The sequence below is a fragment of the Electrona antarctica genome (genome assembly GCF_951216825.1).
Source record: "Electrona antarctica genome assembly, chromosome: 11".
Classification (NCBI taxonomy): domain Eukaryota; kingdom Metazoa; phylum Chordata; class Actinopteri; order Myctophiformes; family Myctophidae; genus Electrona; species Electrona antarctica.
Genome location: NC_136792.1, coordinates 42,060,091 through 42,087,984, shown reverse-complemented (window position 1 = coordinate 42,087,984; position 27,894 = coordinate 42,060,091). Strand labels below are relative to the sequence as shown.

The 27,894-nt window shown below is 42.7% G+C and overlaps 2 protein-coding genes across 5 annotated transcripts; one reads left to right on the top strand and one right to left on the bottom strand.

Moving 5' to 3' along the window:
- The first annotated feature begins 604 nt into the window (after nucleotides 1-604).
- siae (sialic acid acetylesterase) lies at nucleotides 605-12,531 on the top strand. Its single transcript, XM_079515091.1, is given in 11 exon segments — nucleotides 605-861; nucleotides 1,346-1,507; nucleotides 2,344-2,423; nucleotides 2,426-2,485; nucleotides 3,684-3,822; nucleotides 4,052-4,220; nucleotides 4,909-4,994; nucleotides 5,866-5,999; nucleotides 7,534-7,688; nucleotides 11,529-11,721; nucleotides 11,951-12,531. Coding segments are annotated over 11 exon segments (1,512 nt in total). The 5' UTR covers nucleotides 605-800; the 3' UTR covers nucleotides 12,224-12,531.
- Nucleotides 12,532-14,696: 2,165 nt separating this feature from the next.
- Nucleotides 14,697-26,120, bottom strand: tbrg1 (transforming growth factor beta regulator 1). Of its 4 annotated transcripts, none has more exons than XM_079513545.1 (15): nucleotides 25,713-26,120; nucleotides 25,367-25,539; nucleotides 24,343-24,403; nucleotides 24,024-24,106; nucleotides 23,200-23,236; nucleotides 22,113-22,175; nucleotides 21,011-21,250; nucleotides 20,795-20,865; nucleotides 20,076-20,317; nucleotides 19,682-19,818; nucleotides 19,242-19,388; nucleotides 17,844-17,941; nucleotides 16,592-16,702; nucleotides 16,330-16,478; nucleotides 14,697-15,900 (listed from the first exon to the last, which is right to left on the bottom strand). In XM_079513545.1, exons 1-15 carry the CDS (start codon nucleotides 25,800-25,802, stop codon nucleotides 15,809-15,811), a joined length of 1,794 nt encoding a protein of 597 aa, XP_079369671.1. In that variant the 5' UTR covers nucleotides 25,803-26,120; the 3' UTR covers nucleotides 14,697-15,808. The 4 variants fall into 4 exon arrangements, with proteins under 4 accessions (XP_079369671.1, XP_079369672.1, XP_079369669.1 ...); XM_079513543.1 differs by having other exon boundaries at nucleotides 14,699-15,897; nucleotides 16,324-16,478; nucleotides 25,713-26,117; XM_079513544.1 differs by having other exon boundaries at nucleotides 14,699-15,897; nucleotides 16,324-16,478; nucleotides 24,343-24,400; nucleotides 25,713-26,117.
- Between the last annotated feature and the right edge of the window lie 1,774 nt (nucleotides 26,121-27,894).

The window sequence follows — 27,894 nt, the reverse complement described above, 5'->3', positions numbered from 1 at the left end:
GCCGGCGGAACTGATATTCTATTGAATCTGGTGTTGCTAAAGTAACCTACCGGTAAGTCAATTATGCTTAAACGGTTAAACCTAACCTTATTCCTAACCTTAACCTCCGTAAAACTATGCCTAAAACCTAACCATATACCTAAACTTGAGGTCGGCGGAAAAAGTCGAGGGGCGAGATGCTTTAGGGGCGACCGTGTATTTAGAATACCAAACGGCTCGCCCCTCTGCCCTTTACCAATTCGCCCCCGCGAAATGTTAAATCCAGTTAATTTCGTTTTATTAAACACATTTCTTCCATGTAGCCCATGTTTTGTAATGGCATCATCATGCTATGCCTGTGAATACAGAGTGAACTTAACAATGATAAATTAATATGATAATACCTAATCACCAACATGAATTATGTTTGTTATTTACAGCTAGTGGGGCGAGATGGAAAAGGGGCGACCATACCTGGCTGTTACCCCAGTCTATGATTTATACGTTGTTTCTCCTTTCTCTCATCTCAGATTGCGATTCCTGATTGAGGGGACGTCTTGCTGCTGCCATAGATATATATGGCTGCTGCAGCCTGTATGTTCCGAAAAGTATTCTAGCTCTGTTTGTCCAACGTAGGATCCGTACTCATTCAAAACATATGGAAACAAAAAGAGGAAGGCACTGCACAGCAGCACAGTAGCTTAAGTAAATATTATTCCACTGGATTGTCAGTTCCTTAATGATGGCTAAACTCGTGACGAAATTATAATACCATGAACACGTACTGTACGTACGGTGTACTTTAAACGAGTGTGGGCTCAATGTCTCTCTGCACACATGCTTGTGTATTGTACACGCTTGTTTCATGCTATTATGCCGCTGGTAAGTAGGCTGCAGTATGCGCACTGTTTGTTATTCGGCATTTAGCCCTGGGTCTATAGTCGGCATTCTAATCTAGACTAACTCTGGCAAGAGCATCTTATTGGGCTGTCGATCGCACGACGGTTTAATAGCGATTCTTTGCCAGATCCTTTAATAGCCTTTGAAATAATAGCACTACGGGAGGGCTGCCTAGCACTCCTGGATCCCGCATTGGTATCAAACTCAGAATTCAGCAGTAAACAGAAACTTGACTCAGCATGCGTGCCACCAAAACTGTGGGAGGAGTCAGTAGTGTGCCAAAGTTTATGGGTTTACTCTAGAAGAATAAAGAAAAAGTGTTACAATTACTATAGTCTGGTTGCCCTGTTAGGGCAACAACACTAATTATATTGTAGTATTTTAGAGTGTTAAAAAATTACAAGAAATGTAGCAGGCATCGTCTTGAAATGTGAAAATAATAAGAAAGAAATGCCTTGTGTTGTAGGTGGCATCCTGCGCTTTGCATCGTATTATGGAGACCACATGGTGCTACAAAGGTCTCCAGAGAGAGCTGTGTTGTGGGGCTATGGACCTGATGGCGCCCAAGTCACCATCTCTCTGTCAGGACCGGTGACACAGAAACCCCCACCAGTCGTGGTGACAAAAGGTGGGCAGTGAGTGAGCAGCACCTATCATCAGATCTGTTGCCATTCAAGAAGCCGATGTCAGCAAAATGTTGAACCAAATACAATAACCACTGTGGTTGATACAATGTGGGTATTGCAATTGTATTCAGCACACACCAGCACATCAAACAACGTTAAATGTTTAGCAGAACAAAAATACTGTGGGAAGGGAACCCATATCAAATCATATGAGTCCATCTTAAACTATGCCGTTTGGAACCTCACCATATTGGAGCTAATAGCAGAGGGTGAGGTTCCAAACAGCCCGGCTATAAACACCAATTAAGAGAAAACTATTTGTCATTTGCATCATGATTAAATTAATATATTTTTTTACCAGCTGCTAATGCTGTCATGGTTACATTTCATGCAGGCCTGTGAAATCAAACAAAGTAGTCTAGTTTCAAACCAGTAGCTAAAAATGTAGCTGTGCTTTTTGACAGGTCAAGAGGATAATGCAGCATTTACAGTTGTGTCAGGACCAACAATATTGTTGTGCTTTGACTTCCCATCACCTTGACTTGAAATGTTGGTATTCCAGAACTAGCCTGGAATACAGACAGACAACTTTTCTTTTTCTTTTTTTAACTTTTTTTTAAAACTTTGCTTGTCAAAAGAATGTCTGGAGCAAGTTAGTCAGGATTCCAGTCTAATCCCCTTGTGTTGCAGGCTAATTAGACCCTGTTTCATGTACTGTATTACTGTATGTTTCAATAACCACATGTCACATGACATGGCTGATACCTATAATTGGAAATGATGATTGCTTTTGGCTGATGAGTGGATTTCTGGTTAATTGCATTCACAACACATGTAGGCATATGGCGACTCACCCTCGGCCCTGTTGAAGCTGGGGGTCCCTACAATGTGACAGCAGCTCTTGAGGACACCACAGTCATTTGTTTGGAGATGTCTGGCTCTGTGGAGGTCAAAGCAACATGGCTTTTGAAACATCACAGGTAGGCCTAGTTTGGTTAACACCTATCCAGTTGGCTTAAAGGTAGGCTAAGGGGCTTTCCACACAAGGACGGCTCAGGCTGTTCCCCGTGCAAGTTTATAAACGATATAAAACTTTCCTGCGTCTACATTGCACATGCCCGGCCTGTAGATGGCCATGTGAATGCATAAATGTAGAAGATAAGTGATATCCAATCAGGAGAGGATACAGGATAAACAAGTGCAATCCTTGTAAAGCTCACTAAGGGAATCACAGAAGCCAGTTTGAGTCTGGTCTGTAGGTCATTCCAAGACCAGGGTCCCTTTTTCCCCAGCCTCAGATTGTATTGGGGGCACGACATAGCGCAGCCAAGCATTTGATCTGAGGTTGAGAGAGTTTTGGACAAGTTTAAATTTAGAACAAATGTAAAGTGGGAGACTACCAAGAATGGCTTTATAAGTGAGAATATACCAATGTAGTATAAACGTGCGAGGCGTTAAAGAGTACCAACCCACTAGGGCGTACACCGTACAGAGTACAGTGATGGGTCCTATAGGGGGAGTTGGTTATGAACCTCAATGCAGCATGAAACAAGGGGTCAAGTTTGCTCAGAGTTGAGGAAACGTATGCCAAAACAATGGTGACGCAAGCCTATTATGAAAGCTTATCCTATATAAAAATTGGCTAATGCGAGTGCCAGTGTCACTCTGACTCAAAAGTCAGCCTTGTGACTTTTGAAGCCGTATGATGCAAAATAGGGCTTGGCATGTCACAAGTCTTTGTCCAAGACCAGAAGAACATTCAGGTCCTCCATCCTGGACTCTGTCAATCCAATCACAATCTGGGAGACACAATTGCTATTTTCCCAGGACAGTGGTTGAGACTACAACTGAATTAAACCTCAGTTGTAGTCTCAACCACTGTCCTGGGAAAATAGCCTGAGGTTCTAAGGACAGGGGTGTAATTTGTTTGTTAAATGTGGTCTTGAAAGGCTGGTACTGTATCAGTGATTAAGGGCTAGAGTTATAATTGAAGTTGAAGAAGTCAGAAGTTGAATCAAGATTCAGATATTATAGAATAATATGTTCCTTCATGTTGCTTGTTTGACTGTATTTAATATCAAGAGAAAGTTACATTGAAATGAATAATAATAATTAATCTACGATAACTCTTCTTGCATTCATAGTTCACAATGACATTTGTTCCTTTAATTCCAATAGATTTTCAATGCATCTGAGGAGTTGGTGCTGGCAGTCAAGTACCCGCATGTTCGGATCTTTATGGCTGCCTTGGAGTTAAGTACAACAGAACTGACTGACTTGGCTCGGGTGGAACTACCATGGTCTGTGCCAACAGCAAGTAAGAGTACAATAAAATGAGCAGTTTCTTTGGTAATGTTTTAAATTGGGGGGGGGGGGGGGGGGGCTGAAGAGGTTTGGATTCAATGATATGATAAAGTGTAATAGTGATTTGTTTAACCTAGTCTTGTCTCTGTCTGTCTGTCTGTCTGTCTGTCTGTCTGTCTGTCTGTCTGTCCGTCCATCCACCCGTCTTACATATGTTTATTGATGGGCAGAGATTTTTCCAGGAGATTTGTTCCACTTCTCTGCAGTGTGCTGGTTGTATGGCCGCTACATGTATGACACCCTGAAGTACCCAGTGGGTTTAGTGGAATCCTGCTGGGGAGGCACACCTGTAGAGGCATGGTCATCTTCCAGAGCTCTGCACCAGTGTGCACTGCTGGAGGCTGAAGACAGGTAAGGAGATGGCAATGCTACACTGAAGACGGGTAAGGAGATGGCAATGCTACACCCTAGTACTATATTATCTGTATTCTGTACATATTGATTGATTGAATTGGATAATTTATTATTAAAAAAAAGTACAGAGGTAGAGTTATACAATAATGCTAAAAGGATAAAACAGAAATCCCTGAGGGCTTGTCTCCATTGTGGTCCTTTATATTCACACATAAAGACCTACAATACTACAGTATACAAGAGATCTGAAGTTTTGCTTTTCATGCCTTTGAGGTGCTAGAATACCCTGGCATCATGCATAGTCAAAATTACATTGGGCGAATGCTCCAGCTAGTGTCCCCAGTGCATTCCTACTGACCACCAAGGAGATCCTGCTCAAAAATATTTCTTGGTTACATTTGTTGCCATTTTCCCCCACATGTAATAGAATAATGTTTACTACCAAATAATAAATGAAGAAAGAGCATTCCAAAATGTTAAACAAAATCCCCCAAATAAATTAAAATTAAAATGTTTCTAGCTAAAGGCGCTATATAAAATGCACAATTTACTGTATACCATATGAGCTTTTGTACGTTTCTGCAGTGTCCATGTCCTGTGAATAGCTTTTCTTTGGTGAAAGGTTAATTTACATTAATCACACCTTTTAATTGTGTTGTTGTTGTCTTCCATGAAATGATCTCAGTCCTAAAAGGAACGACTCTGTTCTATGGAATGCAATGGTCCATCCACTGCTCAACATGACTCTCAAGGGAGCCATCTGGTACCAAGGTACTGTAGGTCAATTACTGCTTGGTCCACTTGGCAGAGCACGTTTCCACCTGCCTACAGATTATACAAGTCCATCTTCTGCATTCTGCATTACCCTTTCAGGGTATTTAACTTTTAGAGAGATGACTTCCGCACACCCGGTAGGTTTGGAGCAGGTGCGATGATGACGAGGCATATACAATGTGAAAGGAGGGACACTGCCACTTGCTGGGTTCAGAGTATTTTATTAAAGCAACGTTTCGGTCTTGCGACCTTCCTCAGGCTAGGTCGCAAGACCGAAACGTTGCTTTAATAAAATGCTCTGAACGCAGCAAGTGGCAGTGTGCGGGTGTCCCTCCTTTCACAGGGTATTTAACTTTAAAATGCTCATGGGGTCATTTTAACATCTATCTGGGCCCAGTTGCTTGATTCAATCTTTAGATATTTGATATTCATAGATTATTCACGCCCCCTAGTATACAAGCCCATTGAACTTCGATTCTCATTTTAACAACTCATTGTCCAAACTCATGTACAATTCAATAGCTTTTTTTTTTAAATGAGGTGAACACAAAATCCAGAGTAGACGTTAAAATTACCCCAGAAGTGTTTTCATTTAAAGTGAAATACCCCTTTAATGGAGTATTCATTTATTTCAGAAACTATAAAAATTGACCCTGGGTTCCTTGGATAATTATTTATATTGGTCACTGATTGAAAGTGACCTATGTTGTTAAAATGATGCCCTAAAAACTGGTTCTGAGAGGCATCCATTGAGCCAAAATAGAAACTAGATCAGTTATAGAAAGCTACCAAAACAGACCAGGCAATACTGTATGTTTGCCCTGCTATGTTGCCCTCGCATAAAGGTTAATGTAGTCTGTGTCCTTAGGTGAGGACAACACAAAATATAATCAGGAAAAGTACAGCTGTTCTTTTCCGGCCATGATTGATGACTGGAGGAAGGCTTTCCACGAAGGCTCAGGGGGACAGACAGCATCAGACTTACCCTTTGGTTTTGTCCAGGTTGGTTGGTTTCATTTCAAAATGATGAGTTTCAAAATGAGATATTCACCACCAAATTACAGTAGCTTTTATCTGGTAGGGCCAGGCAGACATATTGGCCATTATTTTACTTTTTGGACGACATCGATGGGCAATTATGCAGCCGATGTCTCCCAATTTTTAACCACTGTAGCGGCAGATAAAGGCCTCTATAGAGCCCAAAGCGGCAAATGGAGCAGCGACAGGCCAGAATATCATATAAGAAAAATAACTAGAAGGAATGAAACACGTCAGGATGAATTTGCAGAAAAGACACTCAAGTATACTCAGAGTAAAGTGTTTTAGGTATCCTGATACGTGTTGTTTGGAGTATATGTTTGGTAGACGATGAGAAACCAGCCAGATGGAGAGTTGTTTGGCCTTTGGGTCAGCAAATGGCCAACGGATAAACAATTGAGATAGAAGAGTCACTGAGGAACTATTTAGCCCTGCGAGTACCAATACAACCTAACTGTGCATTCTGTCCCCTATGTCCTATGAAAAGGACATAAGCACTGTCAGGTACACACTTCCAGTAGTAAAGAGGACGGGAAAGGGGGGCCCGGGGGACTAATGGGGGGGGCTTTGAATGAGAGGAGAAAAGATATACAGTATACACCATGATGAAATAAATTGGTATCCTGATAGTGATAACCTATGCAAGATTTGAGCATTGTCTGCCTAAGACTGCTTTGTTGTAACCTTTATATGCATGGCAAATCAATATTATTACTAAACATCATTGACAGACTGGTCTGTCATTCCACACCTGGTCATCTGAATTCTACCCACTACACCACTTTCAATGTGTCCATATTATGCATGTCATTATAGGTGAACGTTTTCAAAGTTTTTCAAAATGTAATATGTTGAGTAGGTCTTAAGTGGTTAAATAAAATTAAGTTGACTTTATCTGTATATTTACTTTTTTCAAATTGATTAAAACATTTTGCACTTTTTGACAAAATATGGCTCAAAACATCAGTTTGACCCTCCCAAATCTGCATCGGACCCAAACATATGGCATCGATCAGGCTATCGGTCTGTCATGGAAACGGTTCCTCCACAAAGACAATAACCACCTCACAGCCTAGAGCAGGGGTTCTCAACGTTTTTGGCCGGGGACCCCCGGAAATGCTTTGGCAATGTCTCGGGACCCCCGCCCCGCCCCCTCCCGACCCCCAATATAAATTGACTGCTACAATAACCTTAACCCATTTTGGGCGGGAACCCCTTTTGGTGTTTTAAGCATTGTTATAATTTAGCTATTGAAAAATAGCAGATCTACAAGCTCATAGCGCGCCACCGAGTGGCGTGCTACGAGCTTGTAGGTCTGCTATTTTAGAAAAATCGTGAAAATAAAATTTAAAACATTTTTTTTTTTTTTTTTTAAATAATTTGGGGACCCCCTAAAATAATTTGGCGACCCCCCGAGGGGTCGCGACCCACGGGTTGAGAACCCCTGGCCTAGAGTTCTCAACATTCCTTAGTTCCAATCGTTGTTTTGTTCCCACAGCTCTCCACCTTCGAAAAAGGCTCCACAGATGAAGGCTTTCCCAACATCCGCTGGCACCAGACTGCAGACTACGGCTTTGCTCCCAATCCACGGATGAAGAAGACATTTATGGCTGTGGCTATGGACTTACCAGATGAAACATCTCCATTTGGCACGTAAGAGCATTATAAGCATTTAGCCATATATATATATATAGCAATATTTTTTTAAAGGGGCGCTGAGGTGCTCCTGGGGAAAGGTAGTTTAATATATTCAAGTGCATATTTTCTTCATTTCATCCAGACATGATACTGCCCTTGTATCAGTATCATGGTCGGTATCACTATCATGTCAGTATCATGTACCATGATAACGATGTCAGTATCATGGTCAGTATAATGTCACAGGGCTGTGACAGGGAACGATAACATGACAGGGCCATGACAGGGAACGGTAACATTACAGGGCCATGACAGGGAACGGTAACATGACGGGGCCATGACAGGGAACGGTAACATGACAGGGCCATGACAGGGAACGATAACATGACAGGGCCATGACAGGGAACGATAACATGACAGGGCCATGACAGGGAACGGTAACATGACGGGCCATGACAGGGAACGGTAACATGACAGGGCCATGACAGGGAACGGTAACATGACGGGGCCATGACAGGGAACGGTAACATGACGGGGCCATGACAGGGAACGGTAACATGACGGGGCCATGACAGGGAACGATAACATGACAGGGCCATGACAGGGAACGATACCATGACAGGGCCATGACAGGGAACGATAACATGACAGGGCCATGACAGGGAACGATAACATGACAGGGCCATGACAGGGAACGATAACATGACAGGGCCATGACAGGGAACGATAACATGACAGGGCCATGACAGGGAACGATAACATGACAGGGCCATGACAGGGAACGATAACATGACAGGGCCATGACAGGGAACGATAACATGACAGGGCCATGACAGGGAACGATAACATGACAGGGCCATGACAGGGAACGATAACATGACAGGGCCATGACAGGGAACGATAACATGACAGGGCCATGACAGGGAACGGTAACATGACAGGGCCATGACAGGGAACGGTAACATGACAGGGCCATGACAGGGAACGGTAACATGACGGGGCCATGACAGGGAACGGTAACATGACAGGGCCATGACAGGGAACGATAACATGACAGGGCCATGACAGGGAACGATAACATGACAGGGCCATGACAGGGAACGGTAACATGACGGGCCATGACAGGGAACGGTAACATGACAGGGCCATGACAGGGAACGGTAACATGACAGGGCCATGACAGGGAACGGTAACATGACGGGCCATGACAGGGAACGGTAACATGACGGGGCCATGACAGGGAACGGTAACATGACGGGGCCATGACAGGGAACGGTAACATGACGGGGCCATGACAGGGAACGATAACATGACAGGGCCATGACAGGGAACGATACCATGACAGGGCCATGACAGGGAACGATAACATGACAGGGCCATGACAGGGAACGATAACATGACAGGGCCATGACAGGGAACGATAACATGACAGGGCCATGACAGGGAACGATAACATGACAGGGCCATGACAGGGAACGATAACATGACAGGGCCATGACAGGGAACGATAACATGACAGGGCCATGACAGGGAACGGTAACATGACAGGGCCATGACAGGGAACGGTAACATGACAGGGCCATGACAGGGAACGGTAACATGACAGGGAACGGTAACATGACGGGGCCATGACAGGGAACGGTAACATGACGGGGCCATGACAGGGAACGGTAACATGATGGGGCCATGACAGGGAACGGTAACATGACAGGGCCATGACAGGGAACGATAACATGACAGGGCCATGACAGGGAACGATAACATGACAGGGCCATGACAGGGAACGATAACATGACAGGGCCATGACAGGGAACGATAACATGACAGGGCCATGACAGGGAACGATAACATGACAGGGCCATTACAGGGAACGATAACATGACAGGGAACGATAACATGACGGGGCCATGACAGGGAACGATAACATGACGGGGCCATGACAGGGAACGATAACATGACGGAGCCATTACAGGGAACGGTAACATGACGGGGCCATGACAGGGAACGGTAACATGACGGGGCCATGACAGGGAACGGTAACATGACGGGGCCATGACAGGGAACGGTAACATGACGGGGCCATGACAGGGAACGGTAACATGACGGGGCCATGACAGGGAACGATAACATGACAGGGCCATGACAGGGAACGATAACATGACAGGGCCATGACAGGGAACGATAACATGACAGGGCCATGACAGGGAACGATAACATGACAGGGCCATGACAGGGAACGATAACATGACAGGGCCATGACAGGGAACGATAACATGACAGGGCCATGACAGGGAACGATAACATGACAGGGCCATGACAGGGAACGATAACATGACGGGGCCATGACAGGGAACGATAACATGACGGGGCCATGACAGGGAACGATAACATGACGGGGCCATGACAGGGAACGATAACATGACGGGGCCATGACAGGGAACGATAACATGACGGGGCCATGACAGGGAACGGTAACATGACGGGGCCATGACAGGGAACGGTAACATGACGGGGCCATGACAGGGAACGGTAACATGACGGGGCCATGACAGGGAACGGTAACATGACGGGGCCATGACAGGGAACGGTAACATGACGGGGCCATGACAGGGAACGGAAACATGACAGGGCCATGACAGGGAACGGTAACATGACGGGGCCATGATAGGGAACGGTAACATGACGGGGCCATGACAGGGAACGGTAACATGACGGGGCCATGACAGGGAACGATAACATGACAGGGCCATGACAGGGAACGATGCCATGACAGGGAACGATAACATGACAGGGCCATGACAGGGAACGATAACATGACAGGGCCATGACAGGGAACGATAACATGACGGGGCCATGACAGGGAACGATAACATGACAGGGCCATGACAGGGAACGATAACATGACAGGGCCATGACAGGGAACGATAACATGACGGGGCCATGACAGGGAACGATAACATGACAGGGCCATGACAGGGAACGATAACATGACGGGGCCATGACAGGGAACGATAACATGACAGGGCCATGACAGGGAACGATAACATGACAGGGCCATGACAGGGAACGATAACATGACAGGGCCATGACAGGGAACGATAACATGACAGGGCCATGACAGGGAACGATAACATGACAGGGCCATGACAGGGAACGATAACATGACGGGGCCATGACAGGGAACGATAACATGACAGGGCCATGACAGGGAACGATAACATGACGGGGCCATGACAGGGAACGGTAACATGACGGGGCCATGACAGGGAACGGTAACATGACGGGGCCATGACAGGGAACGATAACATGACGGGGCCATGACAGGGAACGGTAACATGACGGGGCCATGACAGGGAACGGTAACATGACGGGGCCATGACAGGGAACGGTAACATGACGGGGCCATGACAGGGAACGGTAACATGACGGGGCCATGACAGGGAACGGTAACATGACGGGGCCATGACAGCCCTGAGAGAGGGGCCTGACATCCATATACAATTCTACTTATACTTGCTTTATTACCGGTACTCTCTTTTTTTTCCTTTTTTTCTCCCTGGGAAGTAGGCCAATAATTTATCACATACTAACAGTCCAGTTAATGTGAAATCGATGAGATGCTTTCTAAATTGTATAAGTAACACAAGACACTAAAAATAAAGCTTATATTTTAATTGGGTGTGGGGACATGGGGTGTAACTTAAGAGACCTGGATATTGGATTTGGGGCACTGGCCCTAAAAGGTTGAGAACCACTGTTTTATATGGAGGAATATTTTGTTAATTTAATTATTTTGTTTTCAAACCCCTGCAAATGAAGAAAAGAACATACTTATGCTATCCATTTCTATTCCAGTATCCATCCCAGAGACAAGCAGGATGTGGCTTACAGACTGATGTTGGGGGCAAGGGCAGTGGCTTATGGGGAAAAGGATGTGGCATTCCAAGGGCCTTTCCCTGAGCAAATCTTGGCCATCGAGGGCGAGGCATATCTGAACATAACCTTCAACCAGAAAATCTCTGTCACCCCATCCAAAGACATCTTTCAGGTAATGCTCGTAGTGGAAGAGTCACTCTAGGTAGTTCATTGAGTTTTGAACGTGAACATATTTATAACAATACAGTACATAGGTGCATGTGTTTGGTTAGACATACCAACAGTCCTGTGTTTGATTGATTGAAAATGTATTTCACAGTATGTAGAATGGGTACAATTTAGACTCCGACACTACATTTGTAAATATGAATTCTACAAAGTGACTTCCCTTTTTTCGACAGATCTGTTGCTCAGTGGCGAGGGCTCCGTGCGGACACCTGTCTGTCTGGCTTCCAGCTCCCATTGTGCACTGGTACCCAACCGTCGTGCAGGTGTCCACTAGTATGTGTCAACCTGTTGAGTATGTCGCTGGCCTGCAGTACGCATGGGAAGACTGGCCCTGCGATTTCAAGGCCTGTCCGATCTACAGCGACAGTGGGGTCTTGCCTGCAGCCCCATTTAGAATCAATCGCTGGCCAGCAGCCGAGGAGTCATCTGGCCATGGTTTTTACTGAACTTTAACTGCTGAGGCTACAAGAATGCCACATGCTAGTTAGATGTCTTTATTTATACACAAGGGAAATTGTTTTGCTCAGGTTAATGTGTATACATTCAAGACAATAGGAAATGTTTTTTTTTTTCAGTTCTATTTGAAGCCAGTTGCATTTTCATTTAATGAAAACAAATAGCTTTTACGTTAACACGCTTGCTTTTATGTGCACACAGATATCCACCACATCAATGTCTGCAGTTATATCTGCAGACCAGCACGTGGATTCTGCATAATGCATAATTAAAAATATTAATTTGGGTATTCCCATTATATCCAAGTCCCCCAGCTTTCTTGCTTGTCTGCTGTCATGTCCATATTACGTTACAACAGAAGAGGCGCATTAATGCAGTGCGTAATGCGAACAAGGCACAGTGGAGGGGGCACGGTGGGACAGTCGGTAGTGCTGTCTCCTCAGGCTACGTACACACATAAAGAACAACTGTGCTGTGCTCCGCCTGTATTTCATGGCCGCCCCAATGCTTTTCCAATGGAAGTCACGTGGTTTCACCAAACACTTGTTTGATTGCCCCCCCTCCCCCATCACACACAACTGTTTGGTCAAACCACGTGACTTCCATTGGAAAAGCATTGAGGCGGCCATAAAACACGGACAGCACAGAGCATGTTCGTCTGATATGTGTGTACGAAGCCTCACAGCTAGAAGGCCCTGGGTTCGATTCCAGTTGGGGACGCTGTGGCCGTGTTCTCTCCTCCGCATCATCAGTGCCCATACCTGAGGTGGGGTTGGCAAAAGGACCCTTCTGTGTGGAGTTTGCACAAAACACATGCAGTAATCCTGGTCTCTAAACTACCTCCCCTGGCCAGCCTGGTGGAGGGGAAAGGAACTGGTCGGAATAACGTGTTCCTTCCACGCGCTACATCCGGCCGGGGAAACTCCCCCGTCAGGTGAAAAGAACTCCTCATGCATAGAAGGAAGAATGAGGTCAGTCCGCTGCCCTCCCCAGGTTGGCAGAGGAAGTGTAGCGCCCAGGATTACATTAGATAATTTACACTGGGTGAAAAAATTGGTTGCAAAACAAAGGCACAGTGGCACTGTTCTACACATCCAAAAGGTCATGTTACACTCAGGTTCATAGCAGGGGACATCACATTTTTGATTTTCTTTTTTACACAATCTTATTTTGATCATAAGATTGTGATCAAAATATTATGAATTACTGAATGTCAAGTCTCCAGGTTTTCTTCTGAATATGTATGACACTGATTTACTATGACAATATGGCATATTGGGAGTCCAACTTTGACACTGCCAGTCTGCCACATGTGAAGAAATGTATTTCTTGTCCTGGTATTGAAAAAAATTAAACATAAAATACTGGGTGATAATAACAAGGGAATATTGGTTAAATTATGGTTGAATATTTAACCCCAAAAGTTGTGTAGGCCCTACGGAAAATATGTTTTGTTCTGTTTAGTTAAACCATGGTCACTCTTTTCTGTTGACAAGGTTTGATAATAGGAGCTGTGGGCAATCATGTTAGCAATAGTTCCAGGAAGTGAGGTACCAGCGACAGCTATAAAAGTACAGGAAGTGAGAAGGTCGGTGATTCTATTTTAGGTATCAAAAAGAGTGTTTAGTGGTGGTTTGTCAAAGAGACTTTTAATGCCAATACTAAACCATAATCAGACATCGATAAACCAGAGTAGTGGGTCTGGAAAACTTTGACACCTGAAGAAGAAAAGTTTGGTCATGGAACATTTCTGAGGGTTTGGACAAAGGGGAACCTGCTGTGGCCTCCCGACTTGAAGGTTGGGTGAGGACTGAGGAATATACTTTTCTTACCTTTTTGAGCAATGCATTGCCTTTTTATTTGAAGACTATGGATTACTTGATTTTTGGAAAATTGATCTACAATTTTTGGTTTTGATTGTTATACAACTAGACTAGTGGTTCTCATTTCTCAAATGTTTAATTTTCAAGGAACCCCTTGCCCTTTAAGTTAACTCTGAGGCCCCTTTTCCACCGGTTGGGAACCGGTTCAGTTCAGAACCAGTTTTTAGTCCATGAGCCAGAGCTCCAAAATTGGAACGTTAATTATGAATTGAGTGGGCAAAACCATACCTATATTAAATTGTTTATAAGATCAATATAAGTAAATTAATATATGTTGTAATTTTCACCTACAGTAGGCCTATACGTGATAGGTGAATAGGTAAAAATGCAATTAGTAGTTCTCACCATGAAACTTCCCCAGTTGATTACACGAAGACAAAGATTTATTGTATTTCTGAAATTGTACATTTAAAATTTTTAAATATGTAAACTAGGTATTATGAAGGAAAATATGAAAAAGCTACTACTGTGGAAGGGTTATATATTAATTTACATACCGGTATATTGACAATTTAATATAGGTATGGTTTTGCAGTCAATTCATAATTAACGTTGCAATTTTGGAGGCCTGGCTCACAGACTTAAAACTGGTTCTGAACTGAACCGGTTCCCAAAAGGTGGAAAAGGTCCGAGTGTAGCCTACACATTTGTACAGAGTTACAGACCTGTTATGGTCATTGATGGCTAGCTCTGTGTTTTTCTGGTCATATTTTGTATGTCCTTGGCAAAAATGGAATTTTGACATAAATGCCCACCACAAGCCAGCATGGCAATGACCCCTGGTTCATAGTGAATTAGTTTTAAGAACATATCAGTCCTGGTAGATCCCAAGCTGGAACTGGGGCCATTTAGAGCTAAATTCCCCCCTCTTTCATCCCCAAACATGCAGAATTGATTTAAGTACGTTTGCAAATGTAGAGTGGGGAGAGCTTGGCTGTGCTGGGGAAAGCAGTGCTGCAGCAAAAACAGCCATTTATTTCTAATGTGGTCTTGTCACAATACTGTAGGCCTACTTCGTAAGAAATGATTAATAAATTATGTCCATGCAAGGTGGGTGCCAGTCTGTATATCTGAGAAATAATTACTTGGTGTGTATGGCAGATTTATTATTTATGTGTACACATGGATTCGGGTGACGTCAGAGCCGATCTGCGCATCTCTGGTACCATACAGTTTGGTACCATACATTTAATCAAATGGCATGTACTGTACCTTTCACAAAGGTCAGCAAGAGTATGCAGTTTGCCTGTATTTCATACAAGTGTGAGAAAACTAATCAAGTTCAGAGGTTGGCGGACAACAAAATTCAAGTGCCAGTATAGTATAGGATCGTCAGCTGAGGCCAGCCCTTCAGACACGTTCAGTATATTAGCATTAAGGGTCTCGTTCACTAAAAAACTGCCGATCGAAAAGCTCACAACGCATCACAGCGAGATGTGTTGCGAGCTTGTAGATCAGCTGTAAATCAGGCGTTAGCCATGCTCACACTGATTCTCAAAGTCATTGCATCCATGAGCTTGGTAAAGCAAACAAATCAATTGAATAATATAGATTGAAAATGCTCTTAAAAAACAAAACAAAAAAACATACTGTAATGGTCACTGTTTTTTACAAAAACGTTAAACATCATACATTAGAATGAAGTCCTGTGGAAAACATGAATGAGGCTTCCGGTTTCTGTGGACCAGAGTCTCAGGAGCTGAAGTATGAGGTAGAAGGCTTCATGTTTGTAGACGTCAGAGGGTGTTGATGAGAGGAGCCAGGAGACTGGGACCTTTGTCCTGGAGAAAGTAGAGCCTCAGGTTAAGTTATGATCCGAGTATATACTGCCCAAATGGACAAAGTCAAATATCTTTCACCAAATACCTCTAGCGATACGTGGGAATAACTATTGGTGGTTTCACAAAACTATTTACACAATGTACATTTTAATGCCTATATAATCACTAAGTGGGAAGAAACGAATAATGGGACAGTCAGGTAAGTAAAAAAGAAAGAAAGAAAAAAGACATCACTTCACTGTAATGCTGCCTTTAAAATCAGGAAAAGACGACACTTCACAATATCCATAATCCCAGACAAAATCTAGTGTCATTGACATAATATTTCCCAGCCATCAAGTATACACAACAGATGACGTAGGCAAAATCATACGTGGTTAAAAGTATATTCTCCATAATAATACACAAATCTAATGTCTGACCAACCTGTGATGATGCTGTGTTCCGTCTTCACACTTTCATTGTCAAAGTCCTGGTGTCTCTGGTAGGCCTCAAAGTTGACAGAGGCATCATCTTCTGATAGACTGTGAGGGACTTGTCCGTCACCAGGGCGACAGACCTCAAAACGTATCCACTGGTAGCTATGGTGATAGCACAAACAATTAATGTCAATTTAACCCATTTTGGGCGGGAACCCCTTTTGGTGTTTTAAACATTATGTTATAATTTAGCTATTGAGAAGAATGCAACTCACTTGCTGCATTTGCGTGCTCCGGGACAGCTCTGGATGAGGTTCTGGATGGTGGGGTGAGAGAACCCAAAGAAGTCTGCTCCTGAAGGCACGATGGGACTCACAGGCTTGGACCTGGAAGTAACAGGTGTTGGAACAAAAGAAAGCTTGTAATATCCCAAGATGAGAGACAATTTACAGGCCACACAAGATGACCGCTCTAGGAGACATGGAATATGTATTATGTCCGTCATGCGTGTACTTTCATTTTCGCCTTGCATTCCTCACTGATGTTCGCCTCAAATGCTTTAAGCTAAATCTAATTACTGTATTTGGCTTAAAGGTCTTAAAGGTTTTGTCTTGGGCACAAAATGCTTGCACGGTCACTAACGGGAGACCTGGAGCAGTTTAAGTGTCTTTCTAATTAATGCAAGAACTCACTTTATTTGCCTTAGGTGCCAGATAAGTGGTCTTCACACAAGCTATTAATTACTTGAGGCTGGATCAATCAGCCTAGGAAAATGTTGGAATCCATTTCAAAAACACTTCAGAGAATTAAACAGTGTAGAACTAATTGTGTTTTTCAGGCCTTCCATGTAATCAGACTTGAGGTAAAATATTGTTTGTCACGTAAGCAAAGAGATTAAGGTATTTGATTAAGCCATATATATGACCATGTCTATGGGTCCGTTTGTGTTAGCTTTTCCGGGGCTAATCTTACAAACTGCAGGACCTATCATCAGATGTTTTGTGCATGCTGCAAGTAGGCCAATGAAGAACTGTACCTCTGCACTTTTGTCACATAATTTAAAATATTTAACTAAAACCTTTAAAGGTATATTCAGTGATTTCACTTCATTCAAATATCACTTTTTCCCCCTTTTTTTGGGATAATCCTCCCTACTATAGAGTGTGCTGACCATATAAGGAGTTCCTCCCTGTCCCCAGTGAGCCCCTGGGGTCAAAAAAACCCTAGTTTTAGTTTAGGTGGCGGGTGGCAAAGCCTTCATCCAATCAGGATGAGAGGAGCCTTCCTCAATCATGATCGAGTGGCGGCAGGCCTTGGTGCACATGCTGTTGGCCTGTTGCACTTCCCCCCACTGTAGAGCGTGTGCATGTGCACATTTTGTTACCGTGGCGGACTGGGTGGTTTTCCAAATCACCCAAATCACTGAATGCTCCTTTAAATGGAAGTGAACGACAGTTGGACCGGGCTGACACTTTGCCCACATTTGGAGTAATGAGGTATAGTATGCGTGTGAGGTGCAGGCGTTACCTGGCAGATGCAATGGCCTTCAGCAGATCAAAGTGGCATGTCAAAGCAGACGAGGCAACAATAGCATTCTGAGGGTCCTCCTCTGGCACAATCTCAAACTGTGGACATACATTTATGAGAAGGTTTCAAACCAACCACACACAAAAGCTGTAGAGTTTAAATATGTATATAAGTAATTAAAGACAAACAGTATGGCCAGAGGTTAACATACCGGTACCTCTAGGATCTACCAGTCAGTCTTTATTCCTATTAGCAATTACATTATGAAATGCTATCAAAAGAATACAAAACACGTTTTGACTTTGTTGAATAATGAACTCTATATTATATATATAGTATACACACACACACACACACACACACACACACAGTATAGGATATTAGGTTTGAATGGGTAACAGTTGTGTTAGATTTAAAGGACTACACCAATGGTCTTGTCTTTTGAACATCAGTGGTCTAGCATCTTTAGTACAATATATGACTCGGTCATGATATATTTGACATTACTGCCAACGGTTTTCTAAAACAAATTGAGGTCCGTTTGATTTGAGGAAATAACTTGGATTCAGTTCATGTCAGTATTTTACTAATATCAATAAGCCTATCTCACAGAATTTCCCCGCCCCCCTTAATACGCCCCCTTTCGGGGTTAGTGGTGATAGCGTGACGTCACTCCATAGACGCTTCATGTTAACAGAGGTAATTTAAGAAGTCTACAACTTTTGTTTTCTCAAGGTAAGGTTTGTTCTATCTGTTCGAGCTGATTTACCATATTGTTTGCTTCATAATAATATTGGTCTGTCACATTTTTACATTAGAAAATGTACTTAGATTCTCCAGAGAAAAAAACGTGTAAATGCTCATGTTAAAGTCACCACTATTTACCGGAAGTGGGCGTGAAAAACGGGCTGTGAGATAGGCCTATTAGCAGATTGAAACTTGCTTGAGATAAGCAACCCAACATGCTAAATATACCACACTTGTACAATGAAGTAGTGGTTGATCAGACTATGATTTTGTCTCTTAGGAAAAAATCCATTATAATTTAACCTAAAAGCAAAGTCTGTTAATTGCCCTTTTATTTTTTCTTTGAGCTGCATTTCATATCATGAAAGGTTCTTCATGTCATGAAAGGTGCTATATAAATAAAGAACATTTCATGACATTATTATCATCATCATCATCACTACTACTTATTATTATCATCATCATCATCATCATCATCATCATCAACTTATTATTATCATCATCATCATCATCATCATCATCAACTTATTATTATCATCATCATCATCATCATCATCATCATCACCACCACCACCACCACTACCACTACCACTACTACTACGTGTGTGCGTGCGTGCGTGCGTGCGTGTGTGCGTGTGTGCGTGCATGTACCTGTGGCCCAGCCCCCCCATCCTTGATTTGGCAGGTGTAGAGGCATTGCTGGTCTGGATTTTTCATACTGGCAAAGAAACGTGTGCTGCAGAATCCCACTGGATAGATGGCACACTGGTCATGGAACAGCATTCTGTCTGTGATGATCTGGACAACAAATGTGTTAAATCCAAGTGTTATATTTGTGCAAGCAAAAGTAGTATGTCACGATGAGATAAACGTTCAACATTAAAATGTTCAATGATGCAATTAAGTAAAGAAAATACTAGAAAACCCTACATCTGACAAAATGAAGTTCACCTCCATGCTGTAAACTCTGGATGTTTAGCACAATAGAATGAATCACATCTACAGTGTTACAAGCTGTGGATGTTTCTTGATTCTAATGTTATATTAATAATGTAAACTGCAGTGCTGTATGTCAGAGCTGAGACACTGACCTCTCCTAAGCTGTAGACAGTTAGTCCTCCGAGTACGATAGGAAAGACTGGACGCCCAGACGAATCCAGCACGATGGGCTGCACTAGCTTGCGAGAACCATCTGTTAGCTTTCTCTTCTTGGACATCTTCCTTGGAACTGAAGAACAACACATGAAATAATAAAGGACAAATATTGGACTTTATGACCATGTCACTTGCTGAAATAAATGTAATCATCACAAAAAACTGTTAGTTATGAGTCATTAGTTATTGACGGCAAGCAGCAAGGTAGTATGATTCAATCTAAATTAGTCACTATGACCATTGTCTTTACTCCTTTATTCTGACAATGTACTTAGTCTTATTTATGATGTGTCATGTGTGGATCAAAATGTACAAAACCACAGTCCTCACCCTCCTCCTTTCCATTCTCCTTGCCTCGTTCTCTCCTTTCCTTCTTGGGTTTTTTCTGTAGCCCGTCTTCAAGTGTTGGTACCCCTGAAACCAGGTTATGATCCACAGAAAGTGCACAACTCCCAGAGGGTCCAGAGGTTAAGGCCACCACTGGCACAGGTTGGTGAGAACTGGTGCTGGGAGTAGGCAACAGATCCCCCTCTAACACAGACTGGTATTGCAGCAATGACTTCAGCAAAAATCTGGAAATCAATATAAAATTAGCTTTTTTAAGGAACAAGCTATAACAAGCTCTAAAACTTTTGGGCCAGGGGCGAAAGTCCCTCCCTTCGCGGGGCAGAAAAGTGTCGCTTCACAAATTATGGTTGGCAGCACGCCATGTTTGTTCATTTGAGTCTGAATTTGCTCCAGGAGAAACTGGGAAACCAATTGCAAATCTGACTTCAATCATTAGCCCTAATAAACCTCATTTCAGATTTGATTTACAAATATTAATTCACCTGCCGTGTCGCAAATGTAGTGACACAAAATCCATGCAAATGTCTAAACCGTAGAGTGCATAGTTGTATGCAACAAGAAACATAACGAACACTAATGATTATCTTGGGATTCAAATATTGATTCTGACATTTAAATGCTTTGTGGAAATTAACAGCATGACTGGAACCAAAGTTTGACAAATCAAATTGCTTCACAGGAATTGTATAATCAATTCTCACCTGCGTTCTTCCTTTGCTCTAACAAACTTCTCCTCTAGGTGAGCAACTTCATCGCAGAGGGCCGCATTTTCCTGTAGGCAATCAATTACAGACAAGACATTTTGAAAAGTTTCCAGTACAAATACTGAAAATAAAAAACAGAAAATAATTAACTACTATGTATGTAATAAATTGTGCTTTGTTAGCTATATAAAATAACTTTCAAGTATCACTCACAAATATCATTGCCCGTGCTGCTTTGCGCAGCCTGAGGTACTTGAGTCTGTACTTTTCATTCTGGTTTTTGCGCTGCTGAACTTTCTTGACCTTGGGCTTATGCTCGCAGGAGCTGGTGGGGGAGGGGAAAGCGGGCATGGAGGTAGCAGAGCCAGAGCTGGATAGGGCGGTCTGGGGAGGGGAGCCCAGGAAAGACTGGGTGGGGAAGGCTGCTAGGGACTGCTGACGTTCCTCATCCGTCTGTTATGTTGATGCATGGGGGAGAGAAAAGGAGACGGCATGAGTGAGATAGGAGGAAAAAGTGGGGAAAGACAGGCGGTAAGCACTAAGCAAGTAGAGACAGAGGAAGCAGCTGAAGAGAAAGCTGATTCAAATGCAGCAGCACTGAAATGGCCTTTGTGACTGTATGAGAAGATGTCCAGAGTAAGATGGTAAATGTAAAAAGAATGCCTTGATGCATAAGAAAATAAAATTATAGCATAACAAATAATCAAAAAAACAGAAAACATCAACTTAAGAAATTCACACAAAACTGATACCCGTTTTACTCTTTATTTGTATATCTTACCTGTACGCATCTTGTTTCTTGGTTATCGTTGTTGTTGCTGCTACGACACCTGAATTTCCCTTACTATCCTTACCTTACTATCATCAATGAATCTCTGACCTTATTCGTATGTTTAATCTGTAGAAAATACTCTAACTCTGTGGATGACTATTCTTTTCACCATAATCACACGTTGGCCATTTTGCTAGTGTTAAGTTAATGAAATAATGCCACCCCGCAAATATGTCGTGAGTGCAAAATGGCCGCTCTGTGAATATACTAGTTAATTACAGTAGTTGTGTGACCTGTCAGTCAGTGGCTATGACACACCACAAGGCAAAGTTTTGGGAAATATACTGTACATGGACAATGCCCCCAACAACAATGAACATGAGCATTGAGCAACAGGGTACAAATTCCAAATCTCAAATGTTTAAACGTGTTTAAAGCAACAAGGCTGAAGTACTGTAATTCAGAAGACACTGCCATCCAGTAGAGTTGCCCAAAACATCCTTATGGTGCCTCAAAGTTTGTTTGGAATCCTAAATCACTCACCAACAGTGCAAAGACTCCATTTCTGTTCTCAATCCTCTTGAATCTCCTGCTTCCTTTTTGTGTCTGAAACATAATGGGACACTGAAGCCAGGGTATGGAGTTGGGAAAACCCTGACTAAAGCTACTCAATGTAGACCTGAACTGAATCTTGAAAAGTCAGCCAAATATTGTACCGTTTTAAGGTTTGTGCATCAAAGCCTTAAAACCGACAGCCGGTGACTGTCCCATGGCATTAATCTGTTACTGAGACTGAATTACAATGTTACAAGGTGAGGTTATGGGGTAATGTCAGAACAGGTACAGTGAGACGAGTGCACTATTAAGGCTTGTGGCAGGCTTGTGGATGTAATCCACTTTAACACTGGAGATGGGAGATGTCTACCTGTTAACTGCAATGACGTATCTGTCTGCTCTCAACCTCTTTCTAATAGCAAATCTGGGTTTCTACATAAGTGTTCACAAGAGATTATATTAAAATAGATCCTGTGTATTGGTAAATGTTAACACATTCCCTACCGTTACTATAGGCGGGCGAAAAAGGCAGAAGAGACCACTTCCGCCCGACCCAGAAGTGATAACCCTCCATATTTGAGCCACATCCTCATTCTAGGCTGGGTATCAACGCGCGATGGATTAACTTTCTTAGCGCGATCAAAGAATAGGGTTTTATAAGGTCCCAAAGATCACAGTTTGTCTCATTTTGAGGAGAAAAGGACTATCAAGTGTGTGTGTGGCCGCATGCACGTCGAATCGGGATGTAGGTGTTTCTACCATGTGAGTAAAAATATTAATTTTAATGCTGGATTAATGCTTATTAATCAAATCTCGTAATCTCATGGATGGCACAGTGGGGCACAGTAGCTATTCACGAGATTATCTCATTCTGGCGCAGATTCGGTTAGTTCACATTTCTTTCACTAAGTTATATAAATAAAAATAACTGACGAGTAAAATATGAAGAAAATAAAAAAAATAAGAAATCATGAAACATGGATTAACTGAAGAAACAAATGCGATGCTGAAGTGCAATAGACTGTACTCGACACCAGAGGCCGCTGTTACATCGCGTCTCAATCACTGGTCTTACCTCACGGTACATAACAGCTTCCAGGCTTGACTTTGCACTGCCCAGGGGAGAACAGATGCATAAAATTAAATATAAAAAAATAGATATGCAATTTATATTAACAAGTAAGCATTGTAGGAATATTTTTTTTTAATAGCTTTTGGTATCTCCACACATAATCACCCCTTGACGGTGTTGAAAGGCACCCATTTAGACTAGTGATTCCTCAACCTGTGGGCCCACTGGTGGGGCGTGAGGATATTGCAAATGGGCCACCAAATAATTGCCAAAACACTAAGATTGTAATATTACATTCATATTTAGAAAAATGTATGTAAAAAAAAATGTAATGGTAGTTTTTTTTTAAAACCGGTTCCGATTTGGAGCAGGTGCGTGTTTTCACTGTGATACCAGTAAACAAGAACTTAAATATAATCTATGTTAGTTCCAAAGAGCCATCCGACCACTTAGAACGGCAGCCGATAGTGGTCAGACGGGTGGGCCGCAGACGCTTCTGAAATGGTCATGTGGGCCCTGATCCCGAAGAGGTTGAGAACCACTGATTTAGTCTGTGAGACTCCTAAACTCTCCATCAAAACACAAATACTTATGCAAATTCTGCTTGCGTGTGGTTAAACTCCACTATGTTTTGTGGCACATCTGAATTACTCACTGATACGAGAAACATGGTCACATGCCATGTGGGATGAGCCACCCATTGGTTCGCCTTGAATCAAGTCACTTTGTTTCATGTCTCTCCTTCAAAACATTTTATTCTTCTGTAACAATTGAAAAGTTTCTGATTGAAACACTAGCAGTTTTGCAAGTAAAAAAAAAAACTGTACTTGGATTGAACAAGTCCCCTGTCGATGATTCTTTGTTTGATCTCCTTAATGTGCATTGGCCGCCCAGCTTCCTCCAAGACAATCTAAAAGAGAGAAAAAATAAAAAAAATAATGGTCAAATAATTGTCACTTTTGATAATTCACCCTTTAAATATTATCACAGAAAACGTCCTTTTATACGTTGAAGCACATGCTGTCAATACAGATAGAATCAGACCGCATGCAATTGATAAAGAAAATACACAAAGAAATGCGAGTACTGACAGGCAGCATTTTCTGATATCCAGTGGAGTAATGCAACTCTTAAGAAACAAGGTACCTGTGCAGCATCAAGCCATGTGAGGTTTGGCTTCTCTGCGATATCACTTTGCGGTTCGCTGCTGACAGAAAAATTGTTTCATCAAAATACTGTAGACACAAACCCTGTGTACCTTTTCATGTACAGGATCAACAACACCCTTTACAGGAATATCAAATACTAATATAATTATTATAATTTAAGATTTGCCATTTGAAAAATATTTTAAATTGAATCCATCCATTTAAAAATGGATGAAAAGTCATTATTTTGAATGAAACACCTAGTGACAGGTGGGCACTGCTGGGCTAAAGAGACTGTAGCTACTAGCTGTCCCAAAGATGGGTTTCTGACTGTAATACTTTATTTTATTTTTCTGAAAATATGTAAATTGTGAATGTATTTTTTGGTAACAAAATGTATGTAATTGTATATGGTATTTGCATGGTGACTCTGAGATAGTGCCATCCTGTAGATGGCACTATCTCACCTTCTCTGCATTGTGGTCTGTTTCATGGGCAGGGTTCATGAGACCCTATTCACCTCATTACAAATTAATCACCTGTTGGGTTTGGGCTAGCCCCTCCCGAAAGGCGCTAGGTCTGGGCATGTTTGAGGTACAGAGAAGAGAGGAGCTCTTTTCATGTCAAAAAAGGGTCTCTACAAAATATAAAAAGGAACAAGAACTTGACATCTGTGCATGTGGCGCACACGGTATGTTACCTGTCATTTTTACAGTTCGCTTAAAAACTCCAACACTTGCACAACATTTCTTGACGTAAAGTAGCTCATTCATAATGTGGATTTTTATGAAAACAAACGCTTTGCAGTTTGATAGAGGATAATTCAAACTGTTATTTTAAAAAAATCTAGTGTTGCAAATTGCGGATAGCTGTCAACAAACAAGGACTTTCATAATTCGTGACAAAGCTAAATTGTTTTGAGTTGCGGTTTTTCACGGTTGCCCCGAGATGACCTGATGAAGATCCACAACAGAAACGTTGCCAGAGCAGCCAGGCGAATAATACAATAAGTTGAATGACACCTTTCAAGAGTTTCGGAGGTCCCCGACAGAGTTGCCATGCTGTCCAACGCAGGGAAGAGAGAGTAGTTTCCTTGTCCATCCGTCTCAATCTCGGTTTCAAAATTGGGCAGGGTGTTAAGAGACTCCATCGGAGACAAGGATGAGTCTCGACCCTGGACGCTACTTGTAGAAGGCTGACAGAAACACACAGGAGACGCATAAAGTTATTAATCTATCTACACACACATACACCAATTCGATTGGCACACACATAACCTCGCGTCACCAGGCTTTCCACCTCGGAGGAAATAGCTCTCTCTCTCTCTCACTCACACACACAGAGACAGTCAGATAGCAAAGACCTCACCCCACTCCTTTCTGTTCGCGTTCGCGTCTGCTCTTTTCCATGTATCATCGGAGAGCCTTCACTGGCATCCATTGCATTGTTTACATGCATGCACACTTGATGCTAACGTTGACTGTCTTGCCTGCTAAGCTAACGGATCCTTCTTATTGAGCTAGCCATGGTTAACAACATGATTATGACACAGTCAGTCATGTCATAATCAGGCTATCTTTGTGCGTGGATGTTGCGTTTTCACCTCAACAAATTACTCGTTTACTGCTGCAAGTAGCACATGATTGTTTAAAAGGGTAAGGATAGACAACGAGCCATCGTTGACGTTGAATATCACTTCTCAGGAACTAAATAATAGCCGAACATTTTCGGTGGAGCACTTCACTCACACCGGATATCCCTTTCACGCAGCTGTAGTTTTTCATACAGGGAAATGTAGTTTGTTTTTGTCTGAAACGCGCATCTTCGTTGTACTTGTCTACACAGCAGTGCAAAGTGTTGTGAGCTTGTAGACCGGCTATTTTCAAAATGTTTGCCTTTCTGAAGTAATATTTGACTATTTGGCTTGACAATTTTTTAAACCTGTAAAATCGGAATCCCTCAAACACGGACGCAAGGACAACACAAGAGACGGTCGCGGCCACACAGCCAACTCAAGGTATGGCCACTGAGCCGACTTGGGGACCCAACACAAGGACAACACAAGAGACGGTCACGGCCACACAGCCAACTCAAGGTACGGCCACTGAGCCGACTTGGGGACCCAACACAAGGACAACACAAGAGATGGTTACGGCCACACAGCCAACTCAAGGTACGGCCACGGAGCCGACTTGGGGACCCAACGCAGCTCCTCCAAGGAAAACAAACAAATGAACGGAGCTGAACGTGAATCCCCCCCACCGCCCACCCCCTTTTTACCTCCTTTATGATGAATGTTTTTGATGAATTGAACATTGTGGACCCTATTGGAAACAAGTGTAATGCTTAATTGGGTCGTCCACTCACAGTTAACAGCCTTTGTATTGAGTTTGTGCTTGAAATGTACTGTAATTCTGCAAACTGTTAATACATTTTTCAATCAATCAATCAAAAACCTCAAAATTGTACAGTACGTCATTTTTCAGTTTGTGTAACTGTCATGCCAGAATTGTATACCCTTGCTTTAAAGGAGCAATGTCTCTTTTTATTTGTATTTATTTTTATGGCAAAGCTGTGCCCAATTTTGGTCCGAAATGAACTGAAATGTCGGTGTCAACCAAAATGACACAATTCACACAAAAATAGCAAATGAAGCAATCAGCCCTCACAGACCTGTCTTATACGACTTTTAATAATACACAGCAGCAGAAGGAAACAGCTATAGACCTCTTGATTCTGAATCCATGTGCATTCCAAGCATTAGTTTTACACAAAAAAACACTCCTTGGGCTAAAAACGGCCGTAGCCGTCACCACAAATGTGAGCTATAGTCAGATTTTCTTGATGTGGATGTGAAGTCTCATTTCAGCACATCATTCCCAAAAGTGTGTGAGCATGATAGGTTACGTTTATCGGCTGTTCAGACTAACTCGCACGCACACACGCACGCACGCGCGCGCGCGCACACACACACACACACACACACACAGTCAGGGGTAGAGTGGCTGGATGGTAACCACAAGGTCGCCAGTTCGAACCCGGGCTCCCCCAGAGTTAGTGTCGAAGTGTCCTTGAGCAAGACACTGAACCCCTAATTGCTCCTGATGTGCTGGTTGGTGCCTTGCATGGTTTCCGCCGCCATTGGTGTATGAATGTGTGTGTGAATGGGTGAATGTAATGTGCAATCTCTGTAAAGCGCCTTGGATAAAGGCACTATATAATGCACCATTTACCACACACACACACAGGTGGCATTAAGCTAAAAACAAAAAAAGAGATTATGGAATTGAGAAATTCCACAAGCATGTTGCCATTTGACCAAGGAAAACACTCCCTGAAATGTGTCATCTGTAAATAACCGTTATTTAATATTTGTGTGAATGCATTACCTCAGACTACCAGGCCTCTGCATATTGTCTGCAAGGTTACAGTAGTATATGGAGTGGATATGTCTAGCTGACATAATTATACGTAGGCCTCCTGTACAGACAAGTTCTCACAAGTACCGTATACAATATGTCTGAATTACCTCACTGTCTATAGGCGAAAT

Bases quoted from the DNA above. Each gene is read 5' to 3' on its own strand.
- tbrg1 (XM_079513543.1), bottom strand. From the start codon at position 25,802: ATGCATGTAAACAATGCAATGGATGCCAGTGAAGGCTCTCCGATGATA. The intron at 19,819-20,075 runs GTGAGGACTGTG...GTTGTTCTTCAG, and splicing joins GGAGAATGGAAAGGAGGAGG to TTCCAAGGAAGATGTCCAAG. The intron at 17,942-19,241 runs GTACATGCACGC...GTATGTCCACAG, and splicing joins ATGGGGGGGCTGGGCCACAG to TTTGAGATTGTGCCAGAGGA.